This window comes from Chiloscyllium plagiosum, unplaced genomic scaffold (genome assembly GCF_037043375.1).
Source record: "Chiloscyllium plagiosum isolate Xiang-an unplaced genomic scaffold, Cpla_swu_hap1 HiC_scaffold_11, whole genome shotgun sequence".
NCBI lineage: Eukaryota > Metazoa > Chordata > Chondrichthyes > Orectolobiformes > Hemiscylliidae > Chiloscyllium > Chiloscyllium plagiosum.
This window is the reverse complement of record NW_028270149.1, coordinates 28728949-28756749: the sequence shown is the minus strand read 5'-3', so window position 1 is coordinate 28756749 and position 27801 is coordinate 28728949. Positions and strand designations below refer to the sequence as shown.

Here is a 27801-nt window from a genome sequence, read left to right as displayed (position 1 = left end):
AGTAAAGGAATGAAGGGTTATGATGAGTGGGTGGGTAAGCAGCACTGAGTCCATGAAAAGATCAGCCATGATCTTATTGAATGGTGAATCAGGCTCAACCAGCCAAATGGCCGACTGCTGCTCCTATTTCCTATGTTATTATGTTTTTATTAACATCAAGGGATCCAACATGTGTTTCCAGTTGCAAAAACCGCCTCTGACCATCACATTTTAAGTTAAATTTGGACCAATTTGCCTCGGATTCTAAGGGTTCTTAACTTTTTAAGCAGTTTGTCATGTGAGATATAGTCAAAATCTTTACTAAAGTCCATGTGTACAATATCTACTGCATTATCCTCATCTGCACACCTAGTCACCTCCTTGAAAAATTCAATCGTTAGGCGATGTCAATATTGGTCTGAGGGGCCTCCAAGAGGCAGGGAAGACTGAAGTAGTGAAGTAATTTCACAGCTTTCAGATGCTGGAACAATGATTTTAACTTAATGATAAGAGAGCATTTTAACAATGACGTTTTGACATAAGAATTAGTGAGTAAGGAAAATTCAGAAGAATATTAAGCATTGATAAAATGACCCATGGAGCAGATGTTCAGTATGTGTGTGTGTGTGTGTATGTGTGTGTGTGTTTGAGTTTGGTTGGGGGAGGTGGTGGAGGATGGGGGGGTTGGTATGACAGCTTCCCACCTCATCGATGCCAATCTGAATCTAATACTGAAAGCCGTGAAGGAGAGGAGATTTGTTCTTTTCCCATGTTATGGCAGGAACAGTCTGGTTTGCCATGCAGCAGAGGTCCTGATTGTTCTGTGTTCCATCTCCTCCCCATCTCAAACTTTCTGCTCCTCCTTTCCTCTGATGTGTGGTGTCCTTACAGGGCATCATTATCATCAAAATCCAAATGCCTCTAGCATCTTTGTATCTATGCTTATGAAGAGCGTGGCAATTGACCACAATGACTGAGACTCTGGCAGGTGGGTTTTATCAATTCAACCAGACATTGGAATTCCAGTTTTAAAAGTCATATGACCTGTTTAATAGTTGTCCTACTGATCAGGTGGCATTGGTTGTGTTGCCTCTGACTGCAGATACTGTGGAGGATGGCAGCACAATTTTACTTGGTCGCCTAGCTCTACAATGTCTACTTTTTCCATTCAGAGCCCAGGCACTGAATAATTTAAACTGCTCAATCTCACCTCATAAGATAAGCCTTCTATCTTTGGAATTAATCTAGTGAAGCTTCTCTGAATGGCCTCCAATGCAATTACATCCTTCGTCTAGTAAAGGGACCAAAACTATACACAATGCTCCAGATGCAGTCTCATGAATGTCTTTTACCTAGGAATGCAGGAATAGGAGTAGGCCAATGAGTCCCAGAGGCCTGATCCACCATTCAATGAGATCATGTCTGATCCATGGCCTAACTCCATATACTTGCTTTGGCCCATATGTCTTAACACTTTTGCTTAACAAAAGAAAATCCATTTCAGATTTAAAATCAACAAGTGATCTAGCACCAACTGCTATTTGTGGAAGTGAATTCCAAACCTTAATGACCCTTTTTGGATAGAATTGCTTCCTAACATCTGTCCTGAATGGTCTGCCCCTAGTTCTAGAATCCCCAACCATTGGAAATAGTTTATCTTAATATACTTTGTATTGTCCTGTTATTATCTTGAAGACTTCAGTCAGATCACCCTTTGACCTTCTAAATTCGAGAGAAAACAGCCATAGTTTATATAATTACTCTTAGCTCCTGAAGTCCAGATATCATTCTTGTAAAATTGCATTGTACTCCCTCCAAGACCAATATATCCTTCCTAAGGTGTGGTGCCCAGATCTGCTCACTGTTTCACCAGGGTTTTGTATAGCTGCAGCATTACTTCCGTATCCTTATACTCCAATCCTCTAGACAGAAATGCCAACATTCCATTAGCATTCCTGATTATTTCTGTTCCTATTAGTGCATTTCAATGATCAATGTACCTGAACATCCAAGTCTCTTTGGACATCCATTGTATTTAAACATAGTCTCTAGAAAGCACTGATATATTCTTTTTGCCAAAAGAAGATAACCTCACTTGCTTCTGTTGAACTCCATCTACTACCGTTTTGCATATTCACTTCGTCTATCAATATCTCTTTGTAATTTTATGCTATTATCTACACTATTTCCAATGCCAACTGACTTTATGCTATCAGAAAATTTGGATTTCTGACTTTATATGCTACTAAGTTGTTAATAAATAATGTGCATAACTGAGCCCCTAACACAAATGTTCATTTCATTGCTTCCCACTTCAAGTAACACTCATCTGCATAAAGTTGCATGCAAAATACAAAAATATACTAGCGCATTCTGACAAAGTTCTAAAAGAATTAAAATATTTTAAAATATATTTGCAAGTTTCAACCTGGTAAAGTTTGATAAAAACAGCTGAAACATAGATATCACAAATAATCATTTTGAATCAGCCTGAATCCAACCACTGAGTAACAAATTTTAAATGATTTTCTGCAACTGGCGGCATAGAAGTCAGTTCCTCTCAGTAAATTTAAAACAAATAAAAACATTCAAAACCTTTTAAAATATACTATTTCAGGTCTTTGCATCCAAAAGGTCAAAGTGAATATTTGAAGACTCCTTGAAGGCCTGTAAACAAACACAGTTAGTGGACTATTTAAACTGTGTTGAACTGCAGCCAGGTTTGCAGTTGGGGTCTGCTCCCAGCTTGATATTTTTAAAATTACTGCACAAGATTGTGGAAATTGCAGTTATACTGAATAAATACATGATTAAAATTTCATCATTTTTTGCACAGTAATGGGATATCGGGCAAATTATGATGAAAAAGCTAACACAATCAAGGTGAAACTCAAAATTATATAATCATTGTTCCACATTCAATACTTAATACTTGAGCTCTTATTTAAGGCACACAATGATAAGCTTGTTTGCGCAGTATAATTTTAAGTATTTACTGTAATCATTTACTCGGCCAGTTTTAGAGAGAGATCTGTTTTCAAAACTGTTCAGAAAACTGTTTTTATGTTCAGGGACAATGTCACAATTATACATTTCCAACACAGAATTTTTTTTTATCACTTGTACCCTCAATTTTACTTGCATGTTAACTTTTCAAGTATATTGTTTCAGGAATGTGGGTTCCTTCCATGAGAGCATGATGATTGCTCTCTCTTTCTTTGATGATCACATTTAAGCAGTAATATAATTTATTCTTTTGTGTGTTTTGCTATGCATTCAGGTGGTACAGAATATTTCTGTATTGTGGAGGGTTAATGCACTGATAATATCCCTATCTCAGCTTGCCATCATACAGAAGAAGAATCATTTCTCATTGAAAGGGGCTGAGAAGTAAAAAGTACTCACACTACTGATACAAGTCAATAAATTTCTCTTCTACTGAATCCCAAGCTGGAAGCAACTCTTTCCCTCATCGCCCAGGGCTAAGACACAGAACTGATTTGGGGGTTATTTGAAACTTTTAGACAATCCTTGGTGGTCAGAATTTAGTTTAAAAATCATTCTATTTTATAAAATTTCCAAAACTGCATTTTGTTTTCTGCATTAACTATATGTTTTGATTCTGTATCAAATAATAGTCATGAAACAGATGACTGAAGAGGCGATGTTCCTTGACTGAATGATAATTAGTGAATTGATGTAATTATAATTATATGGCAAACACTGGGTTTTTATTTGATGTATTAACTGTTTGTCTCAAATGTTTCTAGAGGCAAATTATAGCCAGTGTCATTTAAACAATAGTTTCTCTTCCAGCTTTGATAAGGAGTGGCATGGTATCTCAGTGGTTAGCACTGCTGCCTCATAGCACCAGGGTCCCCGGTTTGATTCCAGCCTTGGGTGACTGTCTGTGTGGAGTTTGCACATTCTCCCTGTGTCTGTGTGGGTTTCCTCCCAGAATCCAGGTTAGGTGAATTGGCTATGCTAAATTGCCCATAGTGCTAGATGCATTAGTCAGAGGGAGATGGGTCTGGCTGGGTTGCTCTTTGCAGGGTCAGTGTGGACTAGTTGGGCCGAAGGGCCTGTTTCTGCACTGTAGGGAATCTAATTTTAAAAGATAATGTTATAGAATGTCCTAACTTTGGCAGGATCCCATCAGATTGAAATGATAGTGTAAAGAAACCACTTTTTGGTATGCATGCCATACTGCTGTCCATTTGAAGTAGATATTATCAATTGGAAGACGTAATTATGAAGAAGAGGCAGACTGCACTTGAAATGTTCATTTTGTGTTTCTCTTGGTGGGTATCTCCAGTACTTTCTGTTTTTATTTCTAAAAGCTAGTGACTGGTGTACTGGGTTGCTGTTCGTTTTCTTTATAGTTACCTGTGCTAGTAAGTGCATGTGTATAGAATTAAGTCAGATTGGAACATTGGTTTTGCAAACGATTATCCCATGACATTCATTGCCAAGTCTTGAATATGTAGAATGATAGTTTGAGTAGATTACTAAAGATTGATCAAACCTACGAATTGTAGCTGGTGCTATGGTCAGATGAGAACAATTGAAAAAATATTGACCAGAGGCTTTGACAGGATAATATTGTCCTTTAGGACCAGGTTTCTTTCTCCACCAGTACGACTACGAGTTCACCTTGATACGCAAAAAATAGATGGTTTTATGAATAGGTTTGTACCGCAGAATTAAATTACACTGGACAGTGAAACCACAGGCTTTAGTAAGACAAATAAGATGCTGTCAATGTTTTTTTGTTTATTGTATTCTATTTAGTTTCACTTCAAATTGAGTGATTATTTTAGAACTATGATCTTTGATTGTTAAAGAAGGTATTTTATCATAAATTCTATTTCATAGAGATTTTGAAGAACTGAGGAGGAAAATAAAAATTCTACATTTTGACATTTGTTTTTATTTGGCTTCTTTACAAAATAAAGGGCTCCACCAAACCATTCTAACTAATGGGAGGTTGCTGGTGAGTTTAAGAACTCCCCATTCAGCTTTCATAGATGGTAGAGTCTGGAAACTTGCAGGTTAAAATGCAGAGAACTTTGCAGGACAGATGAAGAGTTTGTTATGAGCCAGCTGACAGCTCAGTTAGAAAAAGGCCAGGAGGTAAGCGTGACTTCTAGTTGTTCACAAAACTTCCTCAACTGAATTAGTTCTGTAGCAATAATGGTAATTTCTTACAGTTAAGTTCTAAATACAGAAGGGTGGATTGGAAATATTTATGTATATTTAAATATCTTACGTAATTTGGCAAGCTTTACCTTTGAGAATACTAATAAAGTTTACGCATGCATTGCTGCTATTTTGGTTTTAGATTGAAGGATGGTTCTATCTGTAAAGTTATACAAAGACCAGCACTATTCAGCTTTAAAAAAAGACTGCCTTCAGCACCAGCGGCTGTTTGAAGACCCTTATTTTCCTGCAACAACTGAGTCACTGTTCTACTCCAAGTCTCCTCCAGGACCAATTGAGTGGAGACGACCGCAGGTAATAATTTGTTCCCTATTGAACAACTTACTTGATAGAAAGGATATGGGAAGCAGAGTGGTATGGCATAGTTTAATTCTTCACTGTTACAATGTTGGCAAAAACAACATGCTTAAACTGACGTTGATCTCATTGTGATGTCCAGTTAAAATCTTGCCCTGGTTTCCAAAACAAGAAACCAGAGGGCTTTTTTTAAAATGAAAGGAAAGAATACAGAGATGGCTGGATCTGAATCCCAACTCTCTGTTTTCAGGTGTCTAATTTAAGTATGACTGGTGAATTCCTGATATAAACAAATGGTTGCCATGCTTTGATTCCTTCCTAATCCATTCAGTCCCATTGTCAGCCATTCTGGTTAATTAATTTCAATGCACCTATTGACATTCTTTTATGTAACTGTTGTAATGGCAACTCATCTTTTAAATATTTTTAGTATTATCACTTGATTTACTATGGTTATTGTTTGGGATATCTTTGCACTTGGGAATGAACTGTACAGTGGCCCTGCTGGTATCCTATACCACTTGGACCACAGCAGTTCAAGAAGAGGGTGCACAGCCGCCTTATCAAGAACAGTTATGCATGGGCGATAAATGTTGGATCAACCACAGCCTGTGAAAGAATTTTTAAAAACAGGGCTAATTGTGTTCAGAGCTTTTAACCATGTGGAATGTTTAATTCACTGATAGCTTTGCGTGTTTCTGATTATAGGGTCTGAAGATACAGGTTCAGAGATTCATGTGAGGTTCTCTTGTCCATGGGATCCAGGCATTCCAGTTAAAAAAATCATTTTTCCATCTATGAATGCATAATATAGCCCTTTATCATTGTTATGTTCAGTAGCATGTCTAAGCTATGAATTTGTGCACTTTGAATTTTCACATATATGTCTGCATCTGTTTTTATACATGAATGGATGCCTGGGTTGAAGTATATATATTTATATTTGTGTGCAATATTGAATATTTATTGACAGTATAAAAGCAGTATTATAGGCTCGTTGGGCACACTTGGAATTTTGTATTTAGTACATTTTGGGTAAATTGCATCTATAATCCAAGAAAAACTACTGAACATGTGCGACCAATATTTCTACAGTAGATATTGGCAAGAAATTGTTCAAATTCAGGTTAATTTGAGATATAAAGATTATACTTTATATTTAACTTTTCTTGTCTGAACTTTCATTGCTCCTGTTTCCAGAGAATTCCATGTTACTTTATGCCATTAGTGTAATATGGGGAATACATAGCCTTTACATTAGCTAAATTAGGATGCGCAAATATCTCAAGGAAGACAGAGAATTAATTAATTTCTCAGAACTTTGACTTCAGATTTGGAAATCCAAACATTTTCAGAAGCATATTGGTTAGGCAAAGCCTGAAATGTGAAATAGAATATGACTCTGAATTAAAATCCAGAATTGAATATTCAGTGTGCATGATCTTTAAACAATGGAATGATAGAATGATTCTTGTATTGTTTCATACACAAAAGTCTCTGGAGATGTCAGTAAATAATTAACTTTTCTAGAATTAATGTACCTCTCTCTCCAGAGCGAACATCAATTGTAGTGCTCAGGAGTTTTCGCTGATTTCCAGAAGCTGTGTCACTGATGAAGTTAGGAGAGAAGGTAGGAAGCACTTCTGCGCACTAAGGGTGGTAGGAGTTTGGAACCCCCTTCCACAAATGGCAGCAGTTGATGCTCGACAACAAGAAAATGCATCATTTCAAGTTATGGAACAAAGCATCAGCTTGATTCTTAGGTGGAATTTTATTGAGGCTTGAAAGTCCTGGTGAAATTTGGGGCAGAAATACATGGGTATTTAGGTGAGGTCTTCTCTTGACATTGAGAGAAACTCATTGCACTTTTATGCATCTGCCAAGTTTCTCAGTACAGAATGGCAAGTTTCTGATTAAGGGGGATTATAGCTTGTTATGCACCTTTATTAATGATGTACCTTGCCTCATTAGTATTCAGCTTCCTATCTTACTGAATGTGTCAAACAAGCTAGACGTAGAGAACTCTCATCGTGGTAGTCCGAGCAGGCAACAAGCAATCACAGTGGCTGTGTGGAGCCTATATGTTGCTAAGCACCAAACAACATCTAAGATCATAGTCAGAGGACATATCCAACTGGAGGCTGGGGATGGGCAATGATCAGAGACAAGATCATCACAAGCAGTCAGAGATCCACATCTGTTGGATGATAGGACATTGAAGGAACAAATACATGGAGCATTTGTTCTCAAACTGTGGCTCCATTTCATTTGCAATAACTTCTTTGCCCATTTGCAACGTAAATTTAAGTGAATGTGTTAGGTTTCCAATTCTACTCAAAGGTAGATTGAACCATGCCATTGGTGCTTGCAAGTCTAACATTACTATCTCAATGATGCAGAAGTTAGCAAAAACATTCCATCACTTTTAGGACTTCTAAGTGTGATATGAGAGGAGGAAACATTACTTCATCAAATGTCATGTAAGTATGACATAGATTCTATTGAATACAATGAAAACTTGAATGATTGATGGGGGTCAGGGTGCAGAAGGCACTCCCTTTCTAATGTAATGTATTAGTCAGTCAGCTGGCATGGGCACCTTCACCAGATTGGTACACATGCTGTGACCAAGGCCATGGTGGAGCGGCGATAATGCTGCTGAAGGGATCACTGCTTGCACTGGTTTGGGGTAGAGCTCCATTATAGATGAGACAGAATGTGTCACATCTTACTGGTCCACTGCGCTCTGTACAATTGGAGCAGGTAATGAGGCAATATAATAGATGCTGAGGAACGGGAGCAGTCTTTCGAGGACAGGACGTTTAGGAGAAAGCTTCCTTGTGTGATAGAGATCAGCTGAATCCAGCTAGGACCTGATTAACACTTGGTTCCAGTAAATGGGAGTTGGGTGCATCATGGAATGCTAAATGGTCATTGTTCATAGTGCCAGCATTTGACTTGCATTGTGGATGTGCACTACAGCCTCTATTTATTTTGTTTGTAAATAAAGTTCATGTTTGAAAATGTCTAATTGTTTGCCTGAATATGATGTTCCCTCACTGGACCATAACAAGCTGAGGGTCCCAATTTGATTAACAATTCCAAAGTCATACAAAGACCATGAATAAAGATGCTGATTTTAATGAAGGATTAAACACAGCTATATCTAATGGATGACTATGTTACCATTGAGTATGGTTTTCTTAAACAGAAAATGCATTAATTGTTTTTTAAAAAATTGATTTAAACACAGCATGGGGCCTGAGGTCTACCTATAGTGGATGCCGGGTAATTTGACATGAAAGTGTAAGGGCAAAAGGTGGGTGAGGGTCATGGGTTGGCAAAAAGTTAACAATAAACAGTCATGGGTGTGAAGGAGAAGCATTGTTTTGTATGAAGGGTGTGAGGAGAAATGCGGTGAGGGGAAAAACACAGGTTGGTATGGAGGATGTATGGGCCTTGATGTGGGGGAGGGGCATGAAGTGACACAAATGGTAAGAGGGGACATCAGGGGATGGGATGGGAATATAAATTGGTCTAGATTGGCATGAATTACCATGGAGAGTGTGTGAGGATTTACGAGATCGAGGGAGTGGGGTTCAGGGGGCTTATTTTTATTTCATTCTTCTTTTCATATAAGACTGTGACAGACTGTCAGTGCACTGAGGCAGACCAATCATCTAACTGCAACTGGAGGTAGCTGAACTCTTTCTGGGATCAACAGCCATTCTCACCCACACTCTCTCCAACATCGAAAGAAAATCCAAATGTCCAGGTCACATTTTTCTGGATCAGGTTTGCAGAACTGGAAATGCCCCAAACCTAATCTATCAAATCAGCAGAGAAAGTTCAGGCTTGGTCATTGCATTAATTATTACTTATTCCTGATTTGCCATTTAGTATTTGAAACTGTAATCATGTTTTTTTCCAACTGCTACACTATTTTCGTAAATCAGGTCAGGAACCTCTGAAGCCAAGTGGTAAATCTGGCAGCTAATTGCAATTACTTCTCCACCTCCTGATGCTGCCTACCTTGCAGCCTCCTGCTTGTCTAAATTGCAATTACTCGACAGGCCTTCCATTCCCCAAGGTAAACTACAGAAAGATAGCTACTCAAATAAAAACAAAATACTGTGGATACTGGAAATTTGAAACAAACATAGAAAATGCTGGAGAAACTCAGCAGGTCTGGCAGCATCTGTGGAGAGAGAAACAGTGTTAATGTTTCAAGTTTAGTATGACTTCTTTTCAAAACTTGTTCTCGCTTGTTTGGAAGATGCATCATACTACCCCAACCCTAAACTTAACCCTAATCCTAAACCTAACCATAACCTCAAGCCTAACTCTGTTTCTGTCTCCACGGATGCTGCCAGACCAGCTGAGTTTCTCAAGTCTTCTCTGTTGCTGTTGAAGGAGAGACGCTCCAGCAGGATTTGACGATTTATGAACGAGCTCAGATTTATTAAAGTCAGCTGTAATAATTTGGAGTAAGAAGGGTAAAAATCTCAAAATAAAACACCTGTAATCTGAAATTGTAAAGAAACTCAACATACACATCATTGGCTAGGCACACAAAGTAACTTGGATGCTTGGGATAGCGTCCCTTCCAGTGACCACAAAGTGGTGGTTTGTTCTATTGTATTCTCTACTGTGAGGCAAAGTAACATAAATAGACCTGCTAATTACCATATTGCTCGGGGGCATTTATATCCATGCTATTTCAGGCTTCTATTATTGGTCAATGGAAGGACATGCTGAGATGATTTCTCTATGAAATCTTAATTTTGTACATATCTGCTTTGTTTGAGAAAAAAAGACAAATAGTTCAGTCTTCTGAGGTCTGTAAGAAGATATCAATAGTCAAAGAAGAACCACATCTGTGCAATTCATTTTAGCCATTCAGCACAGACTCCCAGGTCTTTCTGTGCTTTTGTTGACCACTAGGGACCATTTTGGGTCAGCTTTGACCTTGTTACAATTAATACCAGCTGTATCCTGTTGTTGAATTTTTTCAAAACATGATGATTTACGTTATTTCAAATTGCGATGAATTTGAGAACTTTCAGAAATGTAGGTCAAGATTTTACAGACCTCAATGCATCAATTTGCATGGTATTAAAATCGACAGTTTTAAAACCTTAATTAATTTGATGCGATCAAACGTTTTTGAAAAACTCTACATTTAGTTTAAAATCACGCTGTGTCTGTGTACAACTGACACTGAGTTCAGAAATTTCCACATAGGTCTCCCTCTGGTTGTGGGGCCATTGGGAAATTCACCAGGAGATGATGACAGCAGGTCATTATCTTGAATTACTACAGTCCATGCAATGGGATGGTCAATTGACTAATAATCCAGAGGTCATGTAATGATCTGGGGATAGGGATTTGAATCCAATTACAGCAGTGGGTGAAATTTAAAGTTTAAAATAAAACTGGAATTAAAAAGGGCACAAAATCATTGGCTATTGTCATAAATAACCATTTGGTTCATTAATGTCCATGAGGGAAGAAAATCTGACTTATCTAGTTTGGTCTGAATGTGACTCCAGATAGACGACAATGTGGTTGATTCTAAATTACCCTCTGAAGCGGCCTAGTAAGATGTTCAGTTGTATCAATCTGCTATAAAATCTCAAAGGAATGAAACTGGATGGGCCACCTGATATTGTCCTCCGTATTGCAGAAACAACTCTGTCAACCCTGCAAAATCCTTACTAACATCTGGGGCTAGAGCAAAAATTGGGAGAGCTATCTCCAAGATTAGTCAAGCACCAGTCTGATGTAATCATATTCACAGAAGCATACAGATAGGAACATAAGAAATAGGAGCAGGAGTAGGCCATTAGGCCCATTGAGCCAGCTCTGCCATTCAACAAGATAATGGTTGATCTTTCCTACTTACCTGCCTGGTTACCATAACCTTTAATTCCTTTACTGTTAAAACGTCTATCTTTGCCTTAAAAAATATTCAGTGAGGTAGCCTCATCTACTTCACTGGGCAGGGAATTCCACAGATTCACAACCCTTTGAGAGAAGTTCCTCCTCATTTCAGTCCTAAATCTTCTCCCTCTTATTTTGAGGCTATGTCCCTTAGTTTTGGTTTCACCCACCAGTGGAAACAATCTCTCTGTTTCAATCTTTTTCTATTCCTTTCATAATTTTGTGTTTCTATAAGAACCCCCTCTTCTTCTCCCCCTCTCCCCCCGCCATTCTTCTCATTTACAATGAGGTCTACTCAATCTCTTCGCATAAACCAACCCTCTCCACTCCCAAGTCAAACTAATGAACCTCCTCTGCACCTTTTCCAGTGTCAGGTCATCCTTTCTCAAGTAAAGAGATCAAACTGTACACAGTACTCTGTGTGGCTTCATCAGCACCCTATGCAGCTGCAGCATTACCTCCCTATTTTTAAACTCCATTCCTAAAGCAATGAAGGACAATATTTCATTTGCCTTCATAATTACCTGATGCACCTGCAAACCAACTTTTTGTGAATGCATTTATTATGAAATATGATAATTGGAATGGAATTGTTACTACCCTTCTCATTTAGGGGGGCATGGTGGCTCAGTGGTTAGTGACGGTAAAAGATTAACAGAGCTGGTTTAAACTTCCTGAATTAAGGAGGTAGAAATAAGTTAGGTTTCCTGGTGTTAATTATCTTTCAATGATATGTATGAAAAGTATACATAACTGGACATTTGGGTTACGACAGAAATGGTTTCAAATATGATGTCCTCATGTTTGAGTAGTTTTCTGACACTTAAAATGCCTGTGCTCACAAAAGAACTAGAATCACAATTAGACACTCAGGTGTTCAAGTTCACCAATCTTCCCAAAACAGAAAACTAGTGAAACTGGCAGATGAGACATACTGCTCTGACTTGAATACATCAAAAAACAGCATGGGTACAATTCATGGAGCAGCTGAGGTTACCATGAAGGTTGCACCTTCTCAGGCTAGCCGCTTGTCTGAGACATGGTAACCTTTAGGTTAAACTCCCCACCAATTGTCTCTCTCTGAAGAAAGCAGAACTCTGGGATTATGCTTACTTTTCCTTTACTTCAAAATAGAGTTCTAGTGCCTCCATTTCCAAGTGTTAGTCTTTTTCTCTTTGGATGCCCAGATTTAGTTTGAAAATGTGGGACATTAATGGTATCCTGACCCCACACCCTCGTGGCAGATTAAAATCACCCCATAATGTGGCTTCAAACTTGCCACAGGGTATTAAATTTCACCCTGGAGTCAGACTTGGAGTCATACAGACATAGAATCATTCAGCACGGAAACAAATTTAGCCCAACTGGCCCATACTGATGTAGTCTTTTGCCTGTGTTTGTCCCATATCCCTCTAAACCTTTCCTATTCATGTACCTGTACAAATGTCTTTTAAATGTTGTTGTAACTGTACCCACCTCTACCACTTCTCTAGCAGCTCATACCATACACACAACCCTCTGTGTAAAAAGATTGCCCCTCAGTTCCCTTTTAAATCTTTCCCATCTCATCTTAAATCTATTGAGGTCCCTTCCTCTCCGGTTGTGCATCAAATCAAACCACTGCTGTCCAACTTGTATACGATCTTCTGTAAAGCACAATGATCCAGTCTGCACTCACCAGTTGCCATCTAACATCAATAATACCTCAGACAGACTGACTTTAACATCCTTACTGCGAGATGAGAATGCTGCCAGCAGAGCTATGCTGATGGAATGCCCACATCACAATGCAGCACTGACTGTGCTGCTCTATCTTTCAGATAAAATGTTAAACTGAGGCACAATTTGTCTGTTTCGTTTTCTGTTTATGGCACCTTGTGATGTGCAAATTGGTTGCAAGACATCACGAGATAGGAACATGCCCTCAAATCAAAAAGCAACCATTAATTGTGCCCTGAAGCTTTAGACCAAGAGCAAGTTTATAAGGACAAGTTCTTCCCTTCATTTCATGTCAAGCATTTATTTGGTGAAACAAAATATCCTCAAGTCATGGACAGATTTGGGTTTTTTTTTCTCCTTTTTGTTATTTCTGTTTGTGTACAAAATTTTGATAAAAATGCAGCTTTGCTCCCCAACCGATTTTATGAAAGTCTGTGGTTAGTATTCAGAGATCTTGCATCCAGGATAAATAATGACCTACCTCAGGACTCATTGACAGAGCAGGAATTCTATTCTGAGAGAACAGGGACCAATAAAGATCCTGCCCAATTCGGGGTCTTTTCCCAAAGTACATTTTAACTAATGAAGAGAGGAAATAAATTGCATCAATTACACAAAATAATACATGCCCAGGGAATACTTTAGATGTAGATGGCATCTCATGACTGTTTGTTTGTGTTGGCACAACCAGCTTCAAAAAGACTTAGGCTCTTCGAGATAAATTGGAATTCTATGGTCCTGGATTATGCATGGAAAATATTACTATTCAGTGAAATTATTTTTAAAAATTGGCTGATTGTATTCTGTGCAAAATGAAGATATAAAGGGTGAATTATGCAGATGTAGCACCTCAAAGATTCAACCAGGGTCAAATACCTATCCTGAATGCAACTTGGCTTAGGTCAAAATCAGCAAGAAATTAAAGGTCCTTTTTTAGATTGGAAAGGGTTTGTTTTACCAATATCATTGTACACTCCATGTTCATTTGGTCTTCATCTGAATATATGCTTTTTGAGATAGAAAATGGATGTGATGAAGAATGTTTAAAACCACATGCTCCTGGTTTAAGAATAAGTTTTTCAGTCTTTTTCAACCCCACCCTAATTGGTTACTAAAACTCCTCCTGCATTCTCTGTGTTATTGCCCTGGCTGTGTAAGATAGAGTGAGCCTGCAAGGAGAAAGCCCACACATTTCCCATGATCTTTCAGTTCCATATTGGTCTCATTAGTGCTCAAAATATATTTGAAGCTATGAATGACCTTCACATCTTCATCACTGGTAGATTTCAGTGCATTGTCCACAAATGATGTTAAACCAGCAGATGCTTTTTCTTGATTTCTCTCCTTTTTTCTATGGAGGCAGGACATTTTTAATTTTTCAACTCCTATAGTGATAAAATTCCTGAATGAAGCTCAATACTTCAAGGAATTTCCAGTGAAGTTTGACACAAGCTCAAGCAACCACACTTCATCTTTCATCCCAGCAATTTTCAGCCTTGTGGGCTTAACATTGAGTTCGCAATTTTAAATTATCGTTTCTGCTTCCACCTCGTTCCATGTGCATTTTCGGTTTTCTGTTTTGATGGCCTTTTTTAATCTTTGTGTTGACTTCAGATGGCTGCTATATAGCCATTTGTACCTCACCTGGACACCATCTTTGTCCCTGCACTATAACCATTTCCACTCTCTTTGGCTTTTTGTACCATGAAATCTATTGTTAGTTTTACTTCCCTGCCATCCACCTTATCACAGACCTTCTCTTTTGCTCGTCATATCCTACCCCCTCATGCACTGGCTTAACAGCTGTAGTATTTATATCTTCTTTTATCATTGACCTGAAATGCTAACTCCAATTCACTTACCTGATGCTCAGTGATCTGCGTAATTCCAGCATCTTGTCTAACTTTTAGTCACCATTCCTGAACATCAATTCAATTCTTTAAATTTATCCTTTGAATGAAATGATAAACTAAGATCTTGCTTAAATATAATATTTCAGGCTGATGTTAAAAATCCCCTCGTATCACTAAAGTGTAAAGTGGAGCTCTTCTGTTGTTTGACAACTAACATCCTTAAAAATAGATCACCTGGTTATTTGTGGGGTATAATTGTAATGTTGACCTTTCCATGAAGAGCAATCACTGCATTTCAAAAATAAATCCTTGGTAGCTGCGTATTAATACACATTTTTAAAAAAATCATGTTCTGTACTGAGTTAACTGATCACTTGTGCAGCATTTTGCAGGACAGCTAAATTGGTTCCAACTGACTTGGCTGAGGGAAGAATACAACAGCCAAGACTCCTGTTTGTAATTACTATCCAATGACTCACCATGTGGTTGTCAGGTGTACTGGGCTCTATTGTGATACCCCCTACAAATTACAGTCTGGCAATACTCACTATCCACATTTACACAAGACAAATGACAAATTTGAGGTGCTGGAGAGATGCCAGTACATGTCAAGTTGTACTACCATTTTAAAAAAAAAAGTGGAAAATTAGCACGTAAATATTCCTCTCTTCATTGGAAACCAGGATGAGGAGGTGCTGGTGTTGGACTGGACAAAGTTTAAAAATCACTTTTTTAACACCAGGTTATAGTCCAAAAGATTTATTTGGAAGTACTACCTTTCAGACCGCTGCTCTTTCATCAGGTAGCTGTGGAGCAGAAACATAAGACACATAATTTATAGCAAAAAAATCAGTGTCCTGCAACTTAAACGATATATTGAACAAACCACAAACTTCACTGTCCAGTACTACCTGGGAGCAGAGAAACTACACCATGTTCTTCGCAGCCTGCAATACATGATTGAGGATGAGCACCTCACCAAGACCTTCTTTACGACTACACTTCTCGCCTTTGAACAACCGGCAAACCTTAAACAGACTATAGTGCACAGCAAACTAATCTAGCCTTCATGACAACATCGACCACAACGATGTACAATCCTTATATGTGGAGACACCACCCACTATGTACGCGACAGGTACTCGTGTGACCCGGCCAACGTTGTCTATCTCATATGCTGTGGGTAAGGATGCCCTGAGGCATGGCACATTGGCGAGACCAAGCAGACGCTACAACAACAGATGAATGGACACTGTGCAATAATCACTAGACAGGGATGTTCCTTCCCAGTCGGGGAACACTTCAGCGGTCAGGGACATTTAGCCTCCAGCCTTCGGGTGACCATCCTCCAAGGTGAACTTTGGGACAGGTAAAACGCAGAATGTTCGAGCAGAGGCTGATAGCCAAGTTCAGTATGCATGAGGATAGCCTCAATTGGGACCTTGGGTTCATATCACACTACACTATACACTGTTACAACACAGACACATGCAAGCAGACACTCTCACAGACCCTCTCTCATATATATGCACTCTCAGACGCACACAAATATACATCTCCCACACTCGCGCACAGGTCTCACAGGCTTATACTCCATCACACTCACTCACACAGTCTACCAAACATGCGTACATACAAACATACATTATCTCGTGCACACTCACGCTCCACTCTCTCTGTCACATGTATGCACACACACACACAGGCCTATGGGTTGAATTTGCATTTGCAGAATTGTGTTTGCAGATACATTCTATTTTGCTCAAAAAGCACACAATCTGCAGGCAGTCAATGCAGACAGTCAATCTTTTATAAATTCCTACTTTAGAAGTAGAACAAGTCTGATTCAACACTGGGATACAGGCAGACTCTAATCTCTCACCTTCAATACATTGTCTTAGCTGAGCTATCACTTTTTTTAAATAAAACCTTAAATTACCTCGAATGTGACTTTAAAGAAGTTCTGGAATTTACATTTACATTTATGAACAGAAACCCATTCTAATAGATGAAAGACTGAATGGCAATCTAGGTTTGTTCAATATATTGTTTCAGATGTATGAAATTTTGATCTTTTGTTGTAAATTCTGTGTCTAATGATCCTGCTCCACAGCTATCTAGTGAAGGAGCAGTGCTCCAAAAGCTAGTACTTCCAAATAAACCTGTTGGACTACAACCTGGTTTTTTTTTTTAAGATTACATTACAGTGTGGAAACAGGCCCTTCGGCCCAACAAGTCCACACCGACCCGCCGAAGCACAACCCATCCATACCCCTACATTTACCCCTTACCTAACACTATGGGCAATTTAGCATGGCCAATTCACCTGACCTGCACATCTTTGGACTGTGGGAGGAAACCGGAGCACCCGGAGGAAACCCACGCAGACACTGGGAGAACGTGCAAACTCCACACCGTCAGTCACCTGAGGTGGGAATTGAACCCGGGTCTCCGGCGCTGTGAGGCAGCAGTGCTAACCACTGTGCCACCGTGCCGCCCACATAGAAAGTTGCATGATTTTTAACTTTCTTCATTAGACACAGCCTTGACAGGTGAGAAGTGAATTGAAAGAGATTACGTATCAATATGTGACAGTCTGTACATTAAATAAATTGTACTGGTCAATGTCAGGCAGATAAGAGTGAGAAAGATCATAATGAGTTTCTGTTTTCTATCATGATCCACCACCCTTTGCTGGAATTGTAAGAATGCAAAGTTAAGAAAAGCTCATCTTGGGCCTGTTAGTGGTATACAGTACATTATCTTCTAACATTCAGAAGAGAATTGAAGAAGGTGAATACTGTTCTTCCATGCACAAAATTGAAATCTTTAAATTGTCAAAAATAAATTTAAATTTGTTTGAAAAGATATAGATAACTGATCGTTGCTGAGCATTTTGGGAACAAAATGTTTAGAATATGACCAAAAAATGTAATTTAGTTCACACAATGTGTGTTTTCTGTTAAACTTGCTGAAAAGTCAAGACCTCCATCTTGGCAGGAATATTTTATTTTGAGAAGATATTTATTGGCATTTAGACAAAAGGCAGTGTCCAATATATTGAGTGCTGGAAATGAAGGTTAGAGCCCTGCTGAATCTCAAAATAACACTAACCTTCCCTGCTTTGGGAAAAATTATGCTCTAATATTGTTCCATGAAGTCAAGCATTTTAATGAACTGTTGTGGCTTGATTGCGCAAGAGAAGATCTCATTCATGCCTCACTGATATGGATAACAAGATAGCATCTACTATTTCCCTCCATTTACCTGTCTGCAGAAAACTATTATCTTGGGTTCTCTTCTCTGGCTTCCTACCAGACTCGCCTGACTTCTGCACTGGCCTTGGTGGATGAGACTGGATCTTGTACATATAATTAACACCTAAGATTTAAAATGCCCTTGCCTCCAGTTAAATTGATTAATTTGTTGCACAGCTTTTATTTTCAAAATTGCTATTAAAGGATATTTTTGGTTTTGTCAGATTTTGTAATGCTCCTGTGAAGAAGCTGGCAAATTTGATTACTTCTAAGGTGCCATAAAAATGCAGATCATAATTGTAGCTGTGCTTCATCCTGTGTACACATTTCTAAATTCAGGAGGGATCTAGTGATGCACTGCTGTATGTAATGGATGGAAAAAATTATGCAAGTACAATAATTTGAGTTTGTTCCATTAATGTTACATAAAATAGTTTTTAGTAATTAACCTACAGGAGCAGGAAATGAACATTTATTGGAATGATGATTGCGTAATTTCTATGTAAGCTCTGCTCACGCAGATATTTGGTGGTGAGCTGCAGTGCTAGAGAACAATTAGTGTAGACCAGTAACCCAACATTGCCTTATTAATAAGCAGTTTGCAATTCTCCTAGGCAATGGAGAGAAACTACCAGATAAAATTTGTTGGCATGAAAGTCTAAGCAGGTACCTGGCAGCTACAAATCACAGGCACTTCATCTGAGTGTCTGTCACGGCCTGCATTCCATAACATTTTAGGGCATGTTGCATGGGTGCTGAATGCCTGCATTCGCCATCCATGGAGGTTTGTATTGGCAATGCACCAGTCTCATCACATCCTCAGGGTATTTTTGGGACTCACTTTTAATGTGGTTATCCACTTCAATATTGTACTTTGAGATTGCCCCCACCTTACATTGCTCATGCACAGAAGGAATGTTTTCTTAGCATTCACTTTGTGCTTACTTGCATGCTCTCAACATCTTTATCTTGCCTTGCCTTACTTTTAGTTCAGACCAATGGTCAGGCAGCTGGTCAGGCTTGGTAGCAATGAAAAGTCAGGACTATGGTCATTCTGCGGGCTGGCTCTTCTTCTGTGAGATGCCCCGAGTGAGTGAGTAGGAAGCACAGAGGGCAAGAGGGTTAGTATATGAGGGAATTTGGTGGGTGAAAGCAGTTGAGGGAAGGTGCTACATGCTTAATATGGTAAGCAAAGGAGAACTGCGTGTGATAACTTGCTCAAAGGAGTCCCTTGAAGTAACTTATTGAAATTATTACTTAGCTGATTTATGGCAAAATTCATTCCAGTATATTAGCTTGAGTTGATAAGTTGCATATGGTTACCACCTCTTACTGTGTCTAACTTAGAAAGTTTCGATAGCATCAGTTTCCATTGGGTAGTTAAATCCTGGAATTGATAAAATTAATTGAAGTATTTATTCTTATGAGTGGCACATGCTAATTATTTACAGCCAACTTTCTGTTGTAGCATTTTATACTTGAGAATGCTGGAAGTAAGTCCTGAAAGATATACCAAATCTCTGACCCATTGCTCATATTAATGCCTTTTGTTCCAGGAATTGCAGCACAATTTTTAACACATAGACAATTATTTCAAAATCTCTTTAAATACATGTATTTTAATGGATTAAATGCAATGCACCAAATAATTCCATAATTCCAAGGTATTTAGAAGGTAAATAGTTCAACGATTATCATTTATTCCTTACTATATTTTTATGGTTTAAATCTGCTGATTAAAAGAGAAGGCTTTTGTGTTGAACATCCTAAAGTATTTCTCCACAGTAGTCACTGAGACACAATTTAGCTCTGAACACACTCTTATGTGTAAAACTGACTGTTATCACAAGTTTTCCTTGGAGATTTGTAATCACCGTTTGAGGTTATCACTAATAATGTTCCCTATGTTGGCATTAAGTTGTAGCTTTTTTCCTCAAGTATTCATTTAGGTGGTGATATGAGGAAATGGTTCAGTTTTAATGACAGGCATCAAGAGTCATTATAGATCATTCACAAAATACAGGTAGATGCAGAGTAAGGTTGCCTTACACCACCTCAATCAGTTATTTCAGTTTCTATCTCAACGGTACATTGTATTGCATCTGTATAGTGTTGTATTTCTATTTCCCACACCTATCATCCTTAGACTTCTAAGCTATATGCAAATTTAATGCTGAACTGGGACAGGTTTGTGCTGTAAACACATACATTTAGGTTTTAAATGGGAATACAGGAAGCAGTTATAATAAGCTACTTGGCATAAGAGCCAGGAGGGAGATAGGGATAAAATGAGAGAAAGCAAGTTGTTATGAGCTTGATTTTTGCTGCCTGAATAGACTATGAAATATTGGAGCAGAATTAGGCCATTCGATCATGAGCAGGGTTGAAATCACCCGGGTCCCTGCAATCAACCTCAGTAACTGTGGATCGATCTTACAAAATTTGTGCCAATCCCAGTGCTTCACACACATTTTCCCTCCCAGGTGAGACAGCCAGCTCATTTTACTTTTTTAGAGTAGATTTCCTACAGTGTGAAACAGGCCCTTCAGCCCAACCATTCCACACTGACCCTCCGAAGAGTAACTCACCCAGACCCATTTCCCTCTGACTAATGCACCTAACACTATGGGCAATTTAAGATGGCCGATTCACCTGGCCTGCATATCTTTGGACTGTGGGAGGAAACCAAAGCACCCGGAGGAAACCCACGCAGACACACGGAGAATGTGCAAACTTCACACAGACAGTCGCGTGAGGCTGGAATCGAACCTGGGACCCTGGCACTGTGAGGCAGCAGTGCTAACCACTGAGCCACGGTGCCACCCATAATACATTGCACGAGTGGTGACTGTCCTCCTCTTTAACCTCCCAGCCTGTAACAGGCCCATTTTAGAAAGTGCTTTCAGAAGCCTTCAAGGAAAGCTCTACAGACTCTCAATGATCTGCCAAACCCAATTTGCAAATCACTGCTTAATGCTGTGAGGGTATGCGATGGTGAGTAATTGAGGTGGAAATCATAGATTAGTGTAACTGTCTGTGGTCTCCATTCACTAGATACTTTGCAAAGCCGTATCTAGTAAAAACAGAAAAACTCAGTAAAAACTCAGCAGGTCTGGCGGGCATCAGTGGGGAGGAGTAGAGAGATCTGGCATCTCCGCTTGCCCAACTCCTGTCTCTCTTCATATCAATTTTTTATTTGGAATTGTGTCAGAGCTGCTTCCACAATGCCTCCTAACTCTGTCTGCAACTTAGGCTGCCGTGGTACTTATGATCATGTCCAGGAGCAGATTTGAGTGATGCCTGGCCACAGGGAACATGAAGATTGTAGAATACATAAAGCAAAGTCTGTTCAACCAAACTATTGTTACTCATAACACACAGCTTAAAATGCTTCCCACACCACCTCCCTCAATCTAAATCTTAATCCCATCAGAAACTGTTAGAGAAACAGTTCCATGTTCCAATGGGTTTCATTCATGACCTGATCTGCCATGGGATATCACCAGAGCTGGTGTTCAGCACTGATCCTTCAAGATATTTTCTAACCAACCTGTTCAGAGATATTATTAAACACATTTATTGGTCAGTACGTAGGAGTTGGGAGGTCATGTCACAGCTGTACAGGATGTTGGTTTGGCTACTATTGGAATATTGTGTGCAATTCTGGTCTCGCTGCTTTAGGAAGGATGTTGTGAAACTTGAAAGGGTTCAGAAAAGATTTAGAAGGATGTTGCCAGTGTTGGAGGACTTGAGCTAGAGGTCGAGGTCGAATAGGCTGTGGCTGTTCTCCCCAGAGGCTGAGGGGTGACCTTATAGAGGTTTGTAAAATCATGAGGGGCGTGGATAGGAAAAGTAGACAAGGACTTTTCCCAGGGTTGGGGGAGCCCAGAGCTAGAGGGCACAGGTTTAAGGTGAAAGGGGAAGTATTTAAAAGGGACCTAAGGGGCAACTTTTCCATGCAGAGGATGGTGCATGTATGGAATGAACTGCTAGAGGAAGTGGTGGAAGGTGGTACAATTATAACATTTAAAAGGCATCTGGATAGGCATATGAATAGGAAGGGTTTAGAGGGATATGGGCTAAATGCTGGCAAAAGGGACTAGCTTTATTCTGGTTAGCATGGACAAGTTGGACTGAAGGGTCTGTTTCCATACTGTACATCTCTATGACAGTATGACTTCTGGAGCAGGTGGGACTTGAACCTAAGCCTTCTGATTCCAGGGTGGGGCTGCTATCAATATTGAAAAATTTCACCACACATGGACATGATGGGCTTAATAGCCTCTTTCCCTTCGTATCACTGTCCCCGTTAATCTCCAATGACTACATTTTTATTCACTCATGGGCTGTGGGTGTCACTGGCTGGGCCAGCATCTATTGCCCATCTCTAATTGCCCAGTAGGCAGATAAGTGTCAACCATCTGTTGCCTCTAATCCACATAGTTGATTGGTATCAGGAGGTAAGGAATGCTGTTAGTAAGTGGACCTATTCCAATATCTAGTTAGCAGTGAAACTAGCTAGAAACTATCAGATCTTTACAAATTATGAATCTTGATTTTGTGGCTCTCTAACACTAACCAACTGCTCCTGACCACACTGTCTAAACAGAGAGGTCTTTCTAGCAGCAGCTTAGGTTAGTATATATTTTACTGGGAGTGTACTGTGCTTGGAGAATTGTTGCAAATGTCTCATTGATTTGATTGAATATTCATAAGAGTGACATGTATACATTATATCATTCTGGACTATATTCCTGGACCAATGAATGACGGAAAAATCTGCTAACTATATATTCAACTGAATTGATACGGAATCTGTCAGGAAGCTGTTTCACAATATAGTTGACAAGGTTCACATGTTATGAAAACAGGAAGGTGTTGTCTTCTTTTCTCATAATAAATGACCTGCTAACAGTCTGCTGAAGTTGCAATTTCTAAGCCATTGAGTTCATTTAAAAAGAAAGAAAACGCAGGAATAAACACAGGCTGCCTCCCAGTTTAAATCAATGGTACGTTTCACCCCAAAGTGTGTGCATTTACTGAATTAGAGTTTGAATTAGAACTGCATTACATTGGCCATATTCTTGAGCTAGCTCAGAAAATAATTATGGTAACAGCATGTTGTTGTTTAAGAAGTTCACTGCTGGCACAAGGTCAAAAGTGGGAAAATGGGATATAAAACCACAGATGGTTTATAAACTTTAGAGAAGTTTGTATAGCTATAGCATACTGTGCAATACTGAAGCCAAACTGTGACCTCAAAGAATGATTGATTTATTTTGGTACCTTTTCAGAAATGTTTCAATTAGTCACTCCTCTGTAACAATACAATGTTCTAATTTGTTTGATGGTCTCTGACTGTGTGTACAGTAATTTGGGTGACAACAACGAACATCCCCAATCCTGAAGATATTGACGTAATAACAGATCAGAACCCCAAAGTATTTATAGATGTATTAAACTTGTAAGTTTCAACATGTGTCTTTTCGTGATGACAAAAGATGACTGCAGAGTAAATTCAGTGATGTCTGGCAGAGTCCTGTGTGCTGCCATGGAACACCAGAACAGAATCAGGGAAACTTCAAACTGAAAGACTAAAAATAAACAGATAATGAGGGACTGGATACTTTCCATCTTCTGCTGGCATGTATGTATTTTGCCCTTCCAAGGATTTTTAAAAACAGCATTAAAAACCAACTAGGTGAAAGTGGGTACTACAGATGCTGGAGATTAGAATCAAGATTAGAATAGTCCTGATGAAGGGCTTTTGGCCAAAACATTGATTTTTTTTTTTTCCCTCTTTTCCGATGCTGCCTGACCTGTTGTGCTTTTCCAGCACTACTCTAATCTTGACTTAAAAACCTACTGCAATTCCTAGTCTAAGTGTGTTTGTGACCTGATATACTAGTAAGTGCTGTGGAGCTCACAGTTTGAGAACCTTTACTAAACAACCATGCAGCACAGGTAAAAGAAGTGTTTTGCTCTGAGTGTTGCCTGATAGCCACCACTGAAAGGAACCAAACACAAGAATTTCAATTAACCTGCAAAATCAATACTCTCAAAAATGACCACTAAGCTACAAGGCACATTACTAACATGATCCAATAGTATGGCCACATCATTCTACAATCTACTCTTAACGAACAACTTGGATTTACCCGTATATCCTTTTAATTTTAAGCTTTGTTGGGACTCACTACTTATACCTAACCTATCTGTTATTATTCATTTTCAAATTTAATTACAAATTAATTCACTTTTTTGTGAAGAAAGTCATATTGAATTGGTTCCTTATCAAAACATAAGTTCATTTTCTGAGAGAAAGGCATCCATAAAAGGAGACAATGGTGTAATGATGATTTCACTGTCCTAGTAAACCAGGGAATCAGGTAATATGCTGGGGCCATTGGTTCAACTTCACCATAGTGGAATTAGAACTCAATAAAATCTTGAATTAAAAGACAACTACAAAGCCATTGTCAATTGTCACTAACTGGAAGAAAACCTGCTGGTCTGGCTTGCACATGGCTTCAGAACCTACAGAAATCTAGTTGACTCTGAAATGGCTTAGCAAGCTATTCAGTTGCATCAAACTGGAAACTAGTTACAATGAAACAGAAAAGGCAATCAGGCATTGACTAAGGCACCAGAGAGGCTAATGGCAAACTCAGCCCTGTTGCCCTTACAATGTCCTTCTTACCAACATCTGAGCGGTAATAGCAAAATTAGTTTCACAGATTAGTCAAGCAACTGCCTGACATAGTCATACTCATAAGATCTTACAGTCTGAAATACACCAGCCAGAGTACTGTATACAGTTCTGGGTGTCATTCTATAAGAAGGATTAGAATGCATTGGCAAGTTGCGGAAGAGTTTATGAAAATAGTTTCAGGGGCCTGACACTTCAACCATGAAGAAATGTGAAGGTGAAGATTCATCATGAAGGTGGCTGGTTTTCCTTGGAGAGGAGAAGATTGAGAGGATTTGATAGAAGTTTTCAAAACTTGAGGTTTCAGCACAGCATGAATAGGGAGAAACCTTTTCCACTATAAACAGATAAGGAATCAGAGAGCACGGTTTAAACATACTTTGCAAAGAAAGCAAAGGCAATGTGAGAAACAACTTTTTCATATAGTGAGTGGCTGGAGTCTGGAATGCACCAGCTAGAAATGTAGTTGAAGCAGATTCAATTGAAGCATTCACCGGAGTATTAGATAAATGTTTAAATAGAAACAATGTGCAAAAGGCAGGAGATTGACACTGATTGCAATGACCAGACAGCCAATGCAGATACAATGGGCTGAATGGCCTACTCTGCACCATATCAATTCTGTGGTTGTGGTAAAGGAACCCACAAATGGGAAAAATATACTTGACTTCATAACCACAAATCTGCCAAGTATTGACAGAAGTGGCACTACACAGTCATTGTGGAGCAAAGTCTCACCTTCACATTGATAACACATTACGTTATGATATATGGCACTAGCACTATGTTAAATGCGAGAGACTTTGAACAAGCCAAACAACTCAAGACAGGGTGTCCAGGAGGGTCATCATCAGCAGCAGAGTTACTTTGACACAGTGGTACTTTGACATAGTTAGGCACCTCATGGCCTTGCATGCTGCCATCTATACCATTAGGTGATCAGCCCAAGCCAATTCAATTCACTCAACATGACATCAAGAAATGGCTGAAGATATTGAGTTCTTTAAAACTGAGACCTAACAACATTCTGGATACAGTTCTGAAGACCTGTTCTTCAGAACATGCTACACCCCTAGCCAAGCTGTTCCAGTACAGATAATGCATTAGCATCTACCTGACAATATGGAACATTGCCTAGATGGGACCTGTGCTCAAAAAAGCCGGACAAATCTAACCTGGCTAATTACCACCCTATTAGTCCACTCTCAACCATCAATGAAGTTAGGTGTCATCAACAGTGCTATCTTAGATTGGAAGTAGGGACATTGTACAATCATCAGTAAATGTTCAGCGCTCCTCACGATTCATCAAATCCTGAAGCAGTCCATTTCCAAATGCAGTAAGACTTGGGCAATCACTCGGTTTAAGATCAGGAGCAGCAAGTAATATTTGCACCACACACGTTCCAGGCAATGACCATCTCCAACAATAAAAAGTCAAACCACTGCCTCTTGACATTTAATTTCATTACCATCACTGAGTCCCCTACTCTCAACATCCTGGGATTATCATTGACCAGAAACTGAACTGGACAAGCAATTTGAATACTATGATTGCACGAATAGTTTAGGCTCAGAACCCATCAATGAGTAACTCACCTTTTTAAAGGGTTATGGAGATAATGTGGATAAAAGGCATTGAAAAATGTTCAACCAGTATTAAATAATGGAGCAGGTTCAATTGGCTAGATGGCCTACTCCTTTTCAATGGTGATTTCCAACATCTGCAGTCCTCACCTTTTACTACTGCTTTTCCTGTGTTCCTTCTGATCCCCTAAAGTTTGTCCACCATCTACAAGCCACAAGTCAGGAGTATAGTGGAATATTTCTCACTTGTGTGGATGAGTGCAGCTCCAACAACACTCAAGAAGCTCAACCTGTTTCAGGACAAGGAAGCACTGTATCCACAAACATTCACTGCTTCCCTACAGCAACAAATATCTGACCGTGTAATCACTGAGTTGTTTCATACAGTCACATTGAATCCTGGTTCCAGAAACCAGAAGTGTGCACAAAACTCAGGTCATTGTGCATTTTCCATAATTCCCTACAAAAGTGCAATAGTCTCTGCCTCGACTACTCGATATGGCCAATAAGTTCGTATGTATTAAATAAATTTGTACATTTATACAACTAAAAATGAATTCTTAAGAAAATCTCTGCAACCTGCATTTTATTTTACTCACTAAATGAGAATTTTAAATTGATGTTAGTCTGCCAGCCTCATTTATTGCAAATGTCTTTCGTCTCATAAAATGCAGATTGTGAGTGGGAGCTTTCTGGGAGGGATCAAGGTTTGTCAGTTGGGGAAGGCAATTGAAAGGGGTCATAGAGTCAGAGGTCTACAGCACAGACAAAGGCCCTTCAGCCCATTTAGTCTGCATGGATCAAGAACAAAAACCTAATTATTCCAATTGCATTTTCTAGTACTTGGCCGATTTTGTCTAGGCATCACCAGCATCTTCAATGTTATGAGGGTTTCTGTCTCTACTACCCTTTTATAGGCAATGAGTTCCAGATTCCCACTACTGTCTGGGTGAAAAAAATGTTTCCTCACATCCTTTCTAAACCTCTTGTCACTCACCTTAAATCTACATCCCCTGGTCGTTAATCTCTCATCAAGGTAAAAATTCCTTTCTGTTTACCCAATTTTGCCTTCATAATCTTAAACATTTCATTCATGACCCCCTCAGTCTCCTCTGCTCTAAGGAAAACAGCCCATGTCTGTCCAATCTCTCTTCGTAACTAAAACTCCCCAGCCCAGGCAATATCCTGGTAAATCTCTTTTGTATCTTCTCCAGTGCAATTGTATCCTCCTTTAATGT

At 39.2% G+C, this 27801-nt stretch overlaps 1 protein-coding gene across 4 annotated transcripts in view; it reads left to right on the top strand.

Moving 5' to 3' along the window:
- Window positions 1–5139: 5139 nt before the first annotated feature.
- LOC122557343 (calpain-5-like) overlaps window positions 5140–27801 on the top strand; it is a 161294-nt gene continuing 138632 nt past the window's right edge. Inside the window, exons 1-2 of one of the 4 annotated variants that reach the window (XM_087991939.1) lie at window positions 5140–5175; window positions 5321–5493. In XM_087991939.1, coding sequence (XP_087848065.1) covers window positions 5329–5493 — 165 coding nt within the window. In that variant the 5' untranslated portion in view covers window positions 5140–5175; window positions 5321–5328. Of the gene's footprint in view, window positions 5176–5320; window positions 5494–27801 lie in introns of those variants that run through there. The other 3 variants (XM_087991937.1, XM_087991941.1, XM_087991940.1) reach the window with 3 other exon arrangements.